At 42.1% G+C, this 14422-nt stretch overlaps 1 protein-coding gene and 1 long non-coding RNA gene across 2 annotated transcripts in view; one reads left to right on the forward strand and one right to left on the reverse strand.

Annotated features, from left to right (window-relative positions):
* The window catches only part of LOC135575640 (uncharacterized), a 46608-nt gene that overhangs the window by 17179 nt on the left and 15007 nt on the right, over nt 1-14422 (reverse strand). The gene's annotated exons all lie outside the window — the stretch shown is intronic.
* Nucleotides 2896-13943, forward strand: LOC102091742 (solute carrier family 2, facilitated glucose transporter member 11). Its single transcript, XM_005503875.3, has 12 exons — nt 2896-3026; nt 4308-4406; nt 5259-5419; nt 6027-6151; nt 7662-7791; nt 7916-8064; nt 8653-8840; nt 9938-10048; nt 10125-10226; nt 11310-11385; nt 12283-12410; nt 12722-13943. The coding sequence occupies exons 1-12, from the start codon at nt 3003-3005 to the stop codon at nt 12926-12928; spliced, it is 1500 nt and encodes a 499-aa protein (XP_005503932.2). The 5' UTR covers nt 2896-3002; the 3' UTR covers nt 12929-13943.

Consider the following 14422-nt stretch of genomic DNA (forward strand, 5'->3'; position numbering starts at 1 on the left):
GGCAGAGGGTTTGGATGGAGCATTCCAGGAAAGGAACGTTCCCGGCAGGAAAAAGGTCAATGCGTGACTCAGCAAGGTCAATGCGTGACTCAGCCCGGGACAGCCTGGGCTGTTGTCAGGTGCTGTCAGGTGAAACGTAAACTGTAGGAGCAACGCCAGGGCTTCCACCCTTCCACCGTGCTCCTCGGCAAAGCTGCTGCTGCCATCAGAGCCGTGACCCCCTCTTCACACCCCCCTTTCTGCACTAACCACACACAGCTGAATCTGTGTAGTGCAGAGTGAACTATGTTGTACTCAGTGTAGCACAAAATGTTACATGTAACACATAGAAGCCTGAAGGAAGCAAGAATTAACTTACACTCTTTGTAAATAGTCAAGTCTTATAGCTGATTCAAAATCAATTTTTTAAGGTGAAAAGTAGTTCTTAAAATAATTTCTCAAGCCAGAACAGAATGAGCATCCTGGCACACAGTAGTTATCTCCACTGTTACAGAGAGGTAAGGGTGAGACTTCTGAGTGGTTGTGAAATTGGTGTGACCCTCTATAAAGAACTGGTTGTTAGCAAGGACCCAATGCGCCAATATTCAGATACTTCATGTCCTGCAACTAGGAAATTGTTCAAATCACTTCGAGCAATTGAAAATCTGATAGCATGCAAGAAGAGGTGTTGCAGCTCAGCTACAACACCAAAGGTTTACCTCTGTCGTAGACGGGAGAGGAAGAGAACACACTCTGCCTGATCTGCTTGCCAGGGAGGTGCAGGGGACCCTGCTCCCCGAGGGAAGGATGGTGGCACCGTCTGGCTCCCCCAGGACAAGACATGCAGCTATTTAGCAGTGCGAGTAAAGGGGAGCACTCCCAATACAAGAAGGACAAATATTTACCAATATTGTAATCAGCTTGGCATATCTGGGTCTTGGAATAATTAAACCAGCAAGAAGAGGCCCTGATCAGTGTTGGAGAAGGACACAATTCACTAAAAGCCACGAAGTTAGAATTTAATTTCCATGCTATGAATCCAACTTCTTACACTCTAAGTGTGTAAAACGTATCTCTCATCTGCCAGAGGCGACAAGGGCTCTCAGGGCTGGCAGGTTTTCCAAGGGCAAATGGCTGGTTTCCTCTCACACCTGGTGAGTATCCAACTTCTTGTCTTCTAGCCCTGATCACTAACAGCAGCATGATCTTCAAAGTTTACAGCAAAGGGAATGAAACTGTCCTGCAATCAAAATGAGCAACAGAGCAGGTGCCTGGGACAACACCGGTGCAGGAATCAGACTGACTACGCAGCATCTCCAGAAAATACATTCGAAATGCAAAAGAGTAAGAGGTTGAAAAGAGGGCCTGGGAAACCAGGAAGGAATGGCCATTTTGAGGAAGATAGAGAAAATAGTAGCAATGAAAAACGCAGAAGGGAAAAAGCCCCTCCCACTCTACTGCCCTGCACTCCCAAGACTATTTGAAGACATTCATCTGTGAGTATTTTCAAGGAGTGTAGAAACCCTTATGACATAAGCCTTCCACACTTTGATACAATTTGAGAAGAAAAAAAGAAACATTAAATTTTTAAACAGTAAGTTGTCAATAGCTATGCAACTTGTATTTTTGTACAATAAAAAAGTTACAACTGTTGGTGTTCAAAAGAAAATACTAACAAAAACGCCAAATCATTCTAAATGCTATTGCACGCCAAAATAAACACAATTTGGTATGCAATTATATAGGCAATAGTTGGAATTACACAAGTAACCAAGGTTTTATTATTAACATGTATTTTTTGCTCGTTTCTTTAGACTCACAGTACTTGCAGTAAACTCCTCTGTAAATAATTGCATCCTGTGTTTTATGAACTGGAAGTACAAGTCCCGAGGGTGAGTGTGGGTGTTTACTGAGGGCTCCAGTCCAGCCCCACTGTCCCATCTGTCCCCAGCCCAAGCCTTGGCATGAGTAAGAGCAAGGAGAAGATCTGAAAGCAGGAACAGCACAGGGCATCAACCACACATGGAAGGCCCAGGCAAGCCTCCCTCTTCCAAGTGCTGTCTCCAGCAGAAGCCATGTAAAGGCACAGTTTGGGCTCCACCTCACAAGAGGAGCCTCTGGGAACCAAAGCTGATTTTCCAATAGCTGGAGCATTGGTTTGGCAGTTGTTCTATGTCAAAGCTGAAACCCAAGGGATTAAGATCTCAGTTGTCCCATCCTAACTCATTAGGGAATATTTACCTTCTTTGATGACTCTCATAAGTAAGTGGGTCTTAGTTACTGGCTGTTTCAAGTGGAGCCTGCAGGACCAGATGCTCCATTCCCAAAGCATCCACCAGGGCACAATATCTCTTACCGCCTTTTCACCACATCTGGATGACAAACATCCCCATATACACCCGACAAGAAATAACTTTCCTCACTACAGTCTGATATATAAAGTCATGAGAGCAGAATTAGGCTTTGAAATTTGCTGCTTCTACTTCAAGCCCAATGAAGGGCTGTGTGTTTCAGAATTCGCCTGGTTTTCATCTAATAAGCAATATTTACTACCACAATGAATCTGAAACAGAACACCACATACTTTACTTATTAATAAATGACAGTATCTAAATCTTGTACCATCCGCCTTTTGCTTTGTGCAAATTATGGCAGATACACTTGTCGGTCAATGTCATAGAAGTGCTTTACTGTTCCTGGAAAACTGTTCAGATTTTTTTGCCTGGACTCTTCTCCTTTCCCTTTCCAAAGGCCTTGCTACCCCCCAGGTGCAAACTTCCCTTGTTTTGAAACTTTCCCCTGCAGACTGGACTAGATGCAATTATTTCCTGAAATATTTAATCCAGCAGTGTTAACTTTGGCCAGTCAAAGTAAATCTAAGTGAGTGAAGACGAAATAGTGAAAAATTAACCCTGGTCCCTGAAGCCAAATGCCCACGGCCAGAGCAGCAGGCAGGAGACAGAGACAGGAGCCTGTGATGACAAAGACACATCACACATTGGACAACCAGCCCCTCGCCAGAGATGACCGGTTTCCTATCAGACCTGGTAAGTACTTGTGACACTTTTGTACTCTACTAGTATTTCAAAGAAAACAAAGTCAGTATCTCAGTTAAGACAACAAGGCTCTTACTTACTAAAAGCATCTCAGAAGTGGTTCTGCGCACCACTTTGAGGTATTACAGACGTTTGCACTTCATATGGCCTGCCATCCTTTTTTGTCATATTTTAATCAATATGTTAATATTTCTTAAATGTCTTAATCTACTGGAAAATATTTACTTGTCTTCAAATATAATTTGCTTTGCTTAACTGCTGGAAAAAAATAGTTTTGTTAAATATATCACTATTTTGTGCAAGAAATGGCAGGCAGGGAACAGGACTGGATGTTGGCAGCTGTGACATCTTGTCAGGGATGTTTGTGTGAGTATGCAGCATTAATATCCTGTTAATGGCTGAGTTTTGAACCCAGAGTTGCTGCTTCACACATCAATGAGGCACCTGCAACTGGAGCAAAACCCTTTTGAGAAAGAGCTCCCATGAGCACATGTAACCTCTCATCCAGGAAAGAGGAATATGGCAGCGTGTCTCTGAAAGGCTGTTGATTTTTCCTTCATTCATGGCATGTTCACTGCATCCTGCTGCCAAGACTTACGTAGAGTAAACCTAAGAGCAGTGCAGGCTGTGTATTTTGAGATCTCTAATCAACCAGGAAAAAACAAATCACAGAAACTGTCAAGGTGGGATGCCTATTCTCAGAACTCCCACTACATTAAGCTGACTATGCTGCTTGAGACAGGCAGGTGGGGCAAGAGTTCAGAACTGAGGATGGTAATAAGTTAGAAACCACACTGTCCTCCTACAGCACAGCTTGAGCAGAACCATTGGAGAAGGGAACCTCTGTCCCAAAACCTTTCCTTGCTGTTCCTTCCTCTCCATCTAGATGAAAATCAGCAGATTTCCAAGTGCTGCCACACCGACAGGAATCTGAGTGGAAAAACATGCTATAAGCAACGCCAACCTGGGCTACTTTTTCCCAATTTCAGACTTCTTTGTAAAAATTTTAGCTGCTGTGTGTGATTTCAGGAGGCTTTGCCACAAAACTTGAGCTGAGGGATCACTGTTTCTGTAGCTAAAGGCTGCATTTTACTTGAGTTGGATGCAGGGAAATCACAGGAGGATATACACTTCACACCAGGGCAAGCAGAGGGAACATGCCTATCTGCAAATCCCTTGAACGAATGAGATGTTTCTGGAGAAAGAAAGACATATTCAAAGAACAGCTTGATGTGGCTACAAACTTAAGAAGATTTTGTTCTACCTCTGCAGGTACAGTACCAGGGGCTCTTTCAAATGATCTCTGTCCTGGGGATCGGCGGAACATTCCAAATTGGCTTTCAAATCTCTTCAATCACCTACATGTCTCAGGTAGGCAAAGATGAATTCAACGCACTGGTTAACAGTGGCACTGAGTCTACATTCCTGCTTAGGATGCTCCTGTCTGGCAGTCAGCGAGGGTTTAATCACAGTTTGCTCATGATTCATTCCCATTGCCATGATAAAGCAGAACATGTCGAAGTGTTGAAAATAGAAGAAAAGAGACCTGCAAGTTATTGTTTATAGAACTGCTCCTCAGAAGATGCGCTGACAGGGGTGGCACCTGTCTCCCCTATAAACCGACAGCATGTGTGCCTGCTGCAGTGGTCTCATTTCATACTTTCAGAGCTGTCCATCTGCACAGACAAATACAACAAGTCAAGTGAAACAGCTCTAGGAAAATGTCTGCTTGTCTCCACTTATCACAGGTACAACTTCCATCCAAGATACTGGAGTCTAGAAGCAAGACATTCTTATTTTGTAGAGATCACCTTACGGAAAAGTGTTATTTTCAGGCTTCAGACACCAAGTTCTGAGTGAGAAAGTATTTAGGAACTATACTGAACAGGTGCTGTATAATCTGGCATTATTGCCATGTATGTTTTGAGAAAACTCAAAATACATTTGCAGAACTCTACAGGGCTGTTCACACTATTTTCAGTACAAGTCCACGCCTCAGTTCCTCAGATTTCAAGGACAAAACCCCCAAAGAATAAACTCATTTTAGTGGCAAAATGAACACAGAATGCTTTATTACACTATGTCTATTAGCTAATGCATACTCTTGGAGTCTATATTACATAGTGACTTTAGCTGGAGCAACAAATATTTGTTCTAAATATAACAAAATACATGCACTAGAATCACAGTTATTGTGAATAAAAATTCTTTTTTCTATCTCAGCATGTTAAGGCTTTCATTAATGAAACCTGGCTGGAGCGATACGGCTACCCCCTCCATCAGGATAACCTCCTGTTGCTATGGTCTATCACCGTGTCCATCTTTGGTATAGGAGGCCTCTTGGGTTCTTCAGGAAGCAGATACCTGACTGCCAAGTATGGCAAGTATGTGTATTTAAAGACAATTTGTCAAGTTAAACTTAAGAAAATGTCAATTGAGGTTTTGAGTGTGAGTCAGATTTTAGGCTTAGTCGTGGCTGTCATACTGCCAGCTCAACAGCGGTGTCAAGAGAATTTGCTGCTTCTTGCCATTGTCCTTTGGCACAGGCTCATCAGCTCTGGTGTCACACCAGACACAGTTACTCAGGTTGTGTCAGTCGTGGCAAGGACAAAAGGCAGCCCCCCAGCTGAAGACAAAATGGGTTTCTTGAAGGAGCTACTCAAAATATAACAGCACAGAGATGCTCCTAAGTGCTACATCACTGTGTTTCACAATGGATTTTCAAGTGCCAAAAAGCTTTAAGTCTTTCCTCCACTACAAAGCCCAGAAGTATTCCCAAACTCCCAGGTCTAGCCGTGTGCCAAGGCACATCCTGAGTCCAGGGTGCCCAGTGCCAGTCGTGTGGAAGGGCTCATTTTGTCATGGACCACATATATATAATTTAACAAAACCAGCGAGACAACTTCACCCAAGACATCCTACATGCAAGAAGCTTAACTGCCATTTCCCTTCTGACTTACAAAAATGTTTTTTGCTTTCTTGCACTTGTAGAAAGAAATGTCTCCTCTGCAACAACCTGCTCATGATAGTGGCAGCGTCTATCATGGGCTGCAGTAACACAGCTCGGTCCTTTGAGATGATTCTAATTGGACGCTTCATGTGTGGAATAAGTGCCGGTAAGTGATTTCTCCAACAGGTCAGCAGGCTCTTCCAAAATTTTACATCTTTATTCAAAGTAAATAATAACCCTTCACTAAGAAAATAAAATATTCAAGTCAGTGATCCCTTGTCAGAAGGTCTATAACAGCCAGCAATAAAGTGCAAAATTACTAGTCATTTCACTGATATCAAATGAAATTCAGGTTTGCCAAATGTATAAATATTCAGAGCTGTCAGGAATGGTTTGATACAATATGAAACAAGGCATTTTTTTTCTGGTGGAAAAAGATGTAAAATATTATCTAAATTTTAGTTAACAGTACTGGAAATTATACGGTATATGGTTTAAAGCTAGTATTCCCATACAGCTCCAGAGAACCAGGCTGTTCATGGCTGTGGCCATTTAATTTTGACTCTGAACATATTTCAGGAATGTTCTATAAGGGCATTTGACCTGTGTCCAAGCACTAAGCCCTTGGGGTTAGTACAAAGAGCTGGGCATAATCAAACAAAATCACTCCTGGCAGACAGATCACATGCAGCAGCAACCCCCTGTGCTGGTATCTGTATGCCTTCTGTTTGTCTCCTACACAAAAAGTTGCTTTTCTATTCTGCTTGGATATTCAAAGAGATGTCTATTTTATCTTCTTTCATTGGAAATCCATGTCTATTTTTCAAGTAATCAAATTTTTTTACATTGCTTCTCTGACATATAGTTGTATCGAAGAGCTACAGCTGTATTTTGAGAAATACACACCCACAGCAGCTGTGATCTAGAATCTGCATCATACCTCACGCAAACACCTAATTTTTGTTAAAGATAACTCCAGTACTTTGCCATCACATAAAGCCAGGAGAAGAACATGCTCCTTTCAAAACAGATGAGGGGGCTGTGACCCCTATGTCAGGAAAAAGCTCTTGTTCCCAGACTAGTTTTCAGAATGTCTGTTATTAACTGCTTCACCAAGAGCTGGAAAAATTAACTCTGCCTGAAATAGTAAAAATTATTCTTTGACAGTGGAAAAGAAATATTCTATCTCCCCCTAAATCATATACAAATCAACACTGAATATAGCACTGTGTATTTTAATTTACTGTGGATCTAGCATACAGCTCTCCTATGGCATCACGCCAGAAAAGATTGAGATTATGTGGGTTAACTACAAGTAAATTAAATGTTACTACAGGGTGTTTAGTTATTCAGCACTTGCATGCTCTTTTTCCTTTAAAATATGCTAAGGCTTGCAAGAGATACTACAATGAGGCTACACCTGCACCCCAAAGGGAAAACTGTACGTGTCTCAAGATGAGGAAACTGCATTGGGCAAAGAAGACAGTAACCAAACACTTTTGTAGAAAGGGTTAGAAAATCTAATACTGAAAAATCTTGTACATTGGCTAATGTACGATAAACAATTTGTTGCATAAGGCAGATATATTCTGTAATGCTTATTTATTTACATGCAATTTAATGAATGTTATGAAGGTCTTATTTCTTCTCTCCCACAATTCTCTCCCCATCTCAAGGTCTTTGTGTTCCCCTACACCACCAATATCTTGGAGAAATTTCCCCTCGGAAGATGCGTGGATTTGCAAACTCTACTGCCTCTTTCTTTTGGTCACTGGGAAAAGCCATCGGGCAAATTTCAGGACAAAGGTATAATTAATTTATGGATCCCCTCTACCTTTTGCTTCTTCCTCTGTTTTTCCATCCATTCATTTCTCTCCTCAAAACCAATGCAATGTACTTTTATCCTACACACACATTTTATCCCCGCCAGGGAGCTGTTGGGCAGCCAGGCCCTGTGGCCCATGCTGATGGCCTCCTGTGGACTTCCAGCACTGGTCCAGCTGGTGACTCTGCCCTTCTTCCCTGAGTCCCCACCTTATCTCCTCATGCACAAAGGAGACCAGGAAGGCTGCAAAAAAGGTAACCGAGGGCTCCAGGTTCCTCTTCCTCACTTGACTTTCAATTGTTTTGTGGTGTTTACTCTCCCCATATGGAAAAAAAGGACGAAGTTTGTCCTTGCTCATGTCTATGACAACTCTGTGAATATCTACTAAGGGTATTTTAGTTGTAGTTCCCACAGAGAACATTAAACTTGTTCTCTCTACAGCTCTGTATTACAAAACTTTGCACATCAGCTGACAACGCCTGTGTGGTCAGCCTAAATGACAGATGGCTGTTCACCCTGCAGGACTCTGCAGGGCACCCCTTGGCTCTGGTTGTTGGCTGTGTACCCTGCTTGTACCCTGAGAGAAGACAAAAGGGAGACAAGTGAACCCATGGCCAGGGAGGGAGTCCTTGTGCACCCCACTGGTCCCTCTGTCAGAATAGGTCCCTCTGTGCAGGAGGGGAGAAGGGCTCTGGAGCACATTCTAGGATATCTGTGAGTCAAACCACAGCCATGCATGCTGCACTGCCAGACACTCACATCACCTACTCAACAAACTCCTTAGGCAACAAACAACAGGGACGAATTAACATGGCAGGTCTCACTCTCCTTCTCCTTCACAGCCATAAGGCAGCTTTGGGGTGAAGGCCATCACCAAGCAGAGATTGATGACATCATGAGAGAGAAGGCAACAATGAAAAACACCAAGATCTTGAGTGTCCTGGAGCTAATGAAAGAACCAGCTTTCCGTTGGCAGCTGTACACGATAGTTACTCTGACCGCCACAATGCAGCTATGTGGCATCAATGCAGTTGAGTGTATTTCCCCCTTAAATTCTCAAAACACTTATTGACAACCTTAAAAGAAACATCATGGCTCTCAGGAGTTCTCTTCATTTTCCTCAGGCTTTTCAGGTCCCAACTTGCTGCCTGCCAGCCCTGTTGCAGGGCAGCAGCAGTCTGCAAAGTTTGGCTGGGCTTTTCATGTGACACCCCTTTGCCCAGCTCTTGGTCCATGCTGGAGTTACCTTCCTTGGTAGTCACGTTTATTTAACAACCATTTTTGGAAGCCATCACAAGGCCCCAGAACCTGCTTTTACAAATGAGCCCACCCTATATTGGCAAAATCTGCAATGCAGTTTTACGTTACTGCTCCCTGCAACTGCTGCTGTTTAGCCCCTGACTCTTGGCACCCCAAGATGTTGGGATAACAGTGTGCTTAATCGACCTTTAGAGACAATCAATGAGCATGCTCACTGTTCTGGCACCTTCTCCGGGTCTCCCCCTCTTCCTCACAGCTGAACTCCTTTGGGATAATTTTGAAGTCACAGCTTTGCAATTGCCTGCATGATTCTTCTAACAGCACAATGCAGTAATATATTTGTCAAGGAAATACACAGCTGAGTCTCACACAGCTTAAACTGGAATCTTTATCATCTCAGCATATCTCCAAACAGTAGCAGAGATCCTTGAAAAGATGCTTGTTTTACCCTCTCACGCTCCATAACTCATGCTCTTCTTTCTTGAGAACATCCTACAATGATGTTTTTGGATGGGACCTAGAAGAGATGATATACCTGGCTGTTTCTGAAAGCATCTAAATCAGGACTCTGCAAACCTAATTACATTGCAGCAGCTGGAGGTCCTTTTATCCCAACATTTTATCTTTTATGAAAATAATTAATTAATTACATTTTAGAATGTATTTGTCAGCCAGTAAAGTGAATACTACTAAAAAGAGTGCAGAATTGTAGCTCACTGCAAAGCTGAGATGCATGCTCCTTGGTTAGCAGCTCCTGTCTAGGGTAGTGTCACACATATATGGGGAAGAAATCCATTATTTTCTTCTCTTACTGTTTTATGTTTTTCTTTTTGGTTTTTGTTTTTTTGTGTGTGGGTTTTTTTTCAGATTTATTTTTACACTTTTGAAGTCCTCCAGGCTGCCGGCTTTGATGAAAGAATGATCTCCTATTTGACCCTCTCTGTTGGGCTCTCTGAACTCGTAGCTACTGTCCTCTGTGTAAGTCACGCTCCTAGGGGAATGGGTGACAATTCGCTCTTCTGCCATTGACACCAGTGTGACTTCTGTCCCTCAGAGCTCCATCATTGAGCGACTGGGCAGGAAAGTGCTCCTGAGAGGAGGCTACTCGATCATGTGTTCACTGCTAGCTGGGATCACCGTGACTCTCTCCCTACAGGTAAGGAAACTCTTTTAATGGCAGATTTCTCTATCTGTTCTATTTCTAACCTCTGCTCACATTGAGGACCATACTGCTGAGAAAGGAAAGTGAGCCTTAGAAGTGCCAAAATAACTCCTCTGTTAACAGCTTACCCTCTGGAGGGGGAACATTCTAAAGATTCAGCTTGTCTATATATAGGATTAAACCCTCTCTCAGCAAGTGCTCTGTTATGCTCCTGCCTCCTTTCCAATGTGATCCCAGGAGCCCAGCGAGGAGCAGATAAAACACTGGGAGACTGGCACTGACTCCTGATCCCATCACACACTGGGCAGCACAGTTCAGAAGGCAGTCCTAGGAAAATGGCCCTTTCTATCTGTGCAGGTTTTAACAAGTAACAACAAAACCCCACAGTTTTTGCATTAGGTTGTTCAAAATTTATCTTTGCTGCAGAAGATACTGGGAATGCACATATCTATTCACAGACTGGAGTCCAGTTCACCTCTATCACACTGTCCTTGATGTAGCTTCTTCAAAAGCAAGTCTCCTGAATTACCAGTATCATCCAAAAGCTCCTCTCTAGATATTAGCCTTGAAGCAAGGTGGCAGCAGACTTCCATTTTTGTTTCATTCATGAAGGATCTCAAACCTAGGAGAGAGAAATCTTTTTTTCCTAAAGCACTGAGTCTCATATCTTCTTGACTAAGATCTGGGGAAGTTTCTTTGCAGTATCAGTTATTAAACCCATCACTTAACAAAAGTAAAGAAAGATATGACTTGGTATCCTCATATCTCTAAGGGTTGGGGTAAGCACCATGGGGTCAAGAAGAAAGGGCAGGGTGGAAAAGTACCATTCAGACTTCCTTTAACTGAAGGCTTCCAAGCCCGACAGCTGCTCTATACTAGCAAATCTGCTTCTCTGCTCAGCTAACAAAAATCTCACTGCTCCATCCACAGGAAAAAGCACATTTCTCTGCCAGTTCCCTTACACCGTACATTTTTTCTTGAGGTGACAGTGTGGGGAAACAAGCAGCATTTCTCACCTGTGGTTATTAACAGATTGCACCCAGAAGTTTGTTATGTTGTTTGGTTGTTTTTCCCCAGGACTGGTATTTCTGGATGCCATACTGCAGCCTTTGTCTGATTATCTTGTTTGTAGTTGTGTTTGGAGCTGGACCAGGTAAGTACTCATTCAAAAGAAATAAAGTAATTGAGTCATGTGAGCTTATTAATATGGCTAGGAAAATACTGCATAATATTTAGCATAAGTCAATTAATTTAATCTAATCTTGTAGTCATTTAAATATTGCGGGTCCAATCATTGCCCATAAACTTCAATGCCATCAGGTTTGAATTTTGCTAACAGGAGGAAAGGAACACAGCAAAAAGTGGAAAAATACAGCAAAAATAGAGCAAAAGCAGATGGGTAAAATATTTTTTTAAAAAAGAAAAAGAACAATAAAAGCAAGAGTTCTTTTAAATTCAGTGTTGTATAATGCCACATCTTATCCCACATGGACAGCAGTGCAGAAGACCTACTTTGGAGTAATTCCTTTCCTAGAACACACTACCTGCTCCTCTTTAAAAACATTTTATTTTTCAAGTCTGCTTATTTTTTAAATATTTGCCTTCTCCTATGGCATAGTTGTGTTATTTTTCTCACTCAAAGTTGTCAAAGTCCTGTGACTTCAAACGTAACTGAAATGGCCAGGAGGTGAATCTGGGAAGATCACTCATTTGTGATCCAGCAGCATCGTGCTGGCAATTCTTGTTAGTAATAATAATTGTCACTCCATTCTTAAACAGCTTCTTTCATGAGAAGATGTCCGACTTTCTCAGGTGTTAACTATCTAATTCTTCAACGTCCCAAATAAATATATTTGAATATTTTGCCACTTCAACAAGGTGATATCTAGAAGATGCCACAAACATTTTCTTTTCTAAAAAAGAGCAACATACACAAGTGTTTTGAATGTCAGTCCATGGTAGTAGCTGACTGTGTAACCGTAACACTCAATCCAAATGTTCAAATCAAACACATCAACAAGCAATAACTCTTATTGTTCTTTCCTTTCAGCTGGTGCCACACTTTCCATTAGATCTGAAATTTTCCAGCTCTCGTGCAGACCACCCGCCTTTGTGATCGGCGCGGTTGTCAACTGGCTGGGCGTCTTTGTGATCGGAACAAGCTTCCCGTTCATTGTGGTGAGTGACTTCCCCTGGGACACCGAGCTCAAGTGAGCCGCGGGAGCAGGGAGGGTGACGGGAGGTGACAGTGCCACGCCGAGTCACAGGGAGCTCAGCACCTGCTCTCCCAAGGCCGCTTTTCAACTGAAGGGCCCTGATCTGCCCAAGATATTTATTCAGACTGAAATACTTGTCCAAGGTAAAAATGCAAAGAACTCCTTATCAGATCCAAAGTACTTTGGGACCCAAATAAAAAACTGTGCCAAGAAAGTGACAATGCGAAAGACATGCTTATCTCACTCTCCTTCTATCTTTGCTCTTCCCTGCAGGAAAGACTCAAGCACTTCTGCTTCCTCATTTTTATGGTGGTACTTTTCACTTCAGGGATCGTTATCCACCTGTTCCTTCCAGAAACAAAAGGGAAATCAATTGTGGAAATCACAGAAGAATTTAATAAGCTAAACTTTAAAAAGAAGCATATTCCAACAATTTCAAATCACGTCACAGAGGATTACGCCTTCTGCACCAGGCTTTGATGGGCCATTAGGAGGAGTCAGGCTTTCTTAAAAAGGAAAAAAAAAAAAAAGACATTTGTTGTTTTCTGACTAGTGAATTGGTCCAAATGGACCGTTAGATTTCATACCCGTCACTTACAAGGTTCCCAGTTTGCCAAACCAGCACCTTTGAGAAGCACTCCACTCTGGGCAGCTTAAAAAACGAATGGTGGCTGACACTAACAGGACAGACTCCTGTGAATCACGAGCATTTTGGCTTAACTCACTGATGTGTAAATCTCAGCTGAGCAACTAATACACACTGAAACTACATGAAGAATTCATAAACACTCTGCTGACCACAGAGAAAGGCAAGACTTGTGATCCCCTCTTTCTATGATTTCTGAGTGTGTTTTTACAACCCTGAAATGGGAACAGTGAGGTTCTTGGCTTGCTGTCTCTGGCCAGGGTTCAAGCCATAATAGATTAAAGAAAAAATTTAGTGGCATAGGAGAGAAATTCTTTGTTTCTCTAGACCTGACTGCATAATCAAACCTTGCCAGGTTCCCATGCAAATACCATGTCCCTGTGTTGTATCAAGTTTGACAGACTTCAGCCCTTTTGGATTGAAGTTTTCCCTGTCAGCAGCCATCCTTGCTTCGATGCAAATTTAATTTTTTGCTGAATTTTTGCATGTTTCCCTCTGTTCATGAGAGGCTCTCACAGTCCTAGTAGCAAAACAATACTATTAGGAAGAACATGAACAAAGCGAAGGCTCAAGGTAGAGCATACTATACAAATTAAACCCCAAACTCTAGACTTGCACAGTAAAAGTGTTTTTCTCTCTTATGTTGCTTTGGCTGGCATATTCAACTCAGATAAAGTTATTCAAAATATGAGTTCAATTGTTCATCTTAACTGCTGCTTATTTTTAATTGGAAATGCTAAACATAAATTAAAATGTCAGATTGTCTTGTAATAAAGCTTCTGGCATCCACAAATGTTTGTTTCCCAACATCATTTTCTCCCTTAATAAAAAAAGTGACTGGTGTGCCTACCCTTCCATGACTGGGGTTTTTCATTATTCCTGTATTGAGGGACACTTCAGATTTCTCACTAAAAGATAATCTACAAAACACAAAGTGTCCTTAAAGTCAGAAAAGCTCAATAATTTTGTAGTGTTCCACACATCTATAACATGACCAAAAACCACGAGTCATTTGGAGACAACTACCAATATAGAAAGGAAATCTAAACTTTGCAAAACAGAATTCTCTTTTCCTAACCAGTCATTCTGACAACACCCTTCATTCTGCTACAACAACACCCGAGTCTTTGCAAATGTAAGCAGAGTGGTGTTGTGTAGCATTGCCAGCATGACTCGCCAGTGAGATCTCCGATCTCAGTTATTCATTAGATGTTATTCGGAAAGCTTTCCCCATAAGATCCCCACCAAGAAGCGAGCAGGTGCCCTATGGAACATAAATGTGACAACGAAGCGGAACACCTATTTGGAGCACAAGTCAACCTTTGCTT

Source organism: Columba livia, chromosome 17, assembly GCF_036013475.1.
Source record: "Columba livia isolate bColLiv1 breed racing homer chromosome 17, bColLiv1.pat.W.v2, whole genome shotgun sequence".
Taxonomy (NCBI): domain Eukaryota; kingdom Metazoa; phylum Chordata; class Aves; order Columbiformes; family Columbidae; genus Columba; species Columba livia.

Bases quoted from the DNA above. Each gene is read 5' to 3' on its own strand.
- LOC102091742 (XM_005503875.3), top strand. From the start codon at position 3,003: ATGACCGGTTTCCTATCAGACCTG. The intron at 3,027-4,307 runs GTAAGTACTTGT...CTACCTCTGCAG, and splicing joins CCGGTTTCCTATCAGACCTG to GTACAGTACCAGGGGCTCTT. The intron at 12,411-12,721 runs GTGAGTGACTTC...TCTTCCCTGCAG, and splicing joins CAAGCTTCCCGTTCATTGTG to GAAAGACTCAAGCACTTCTG.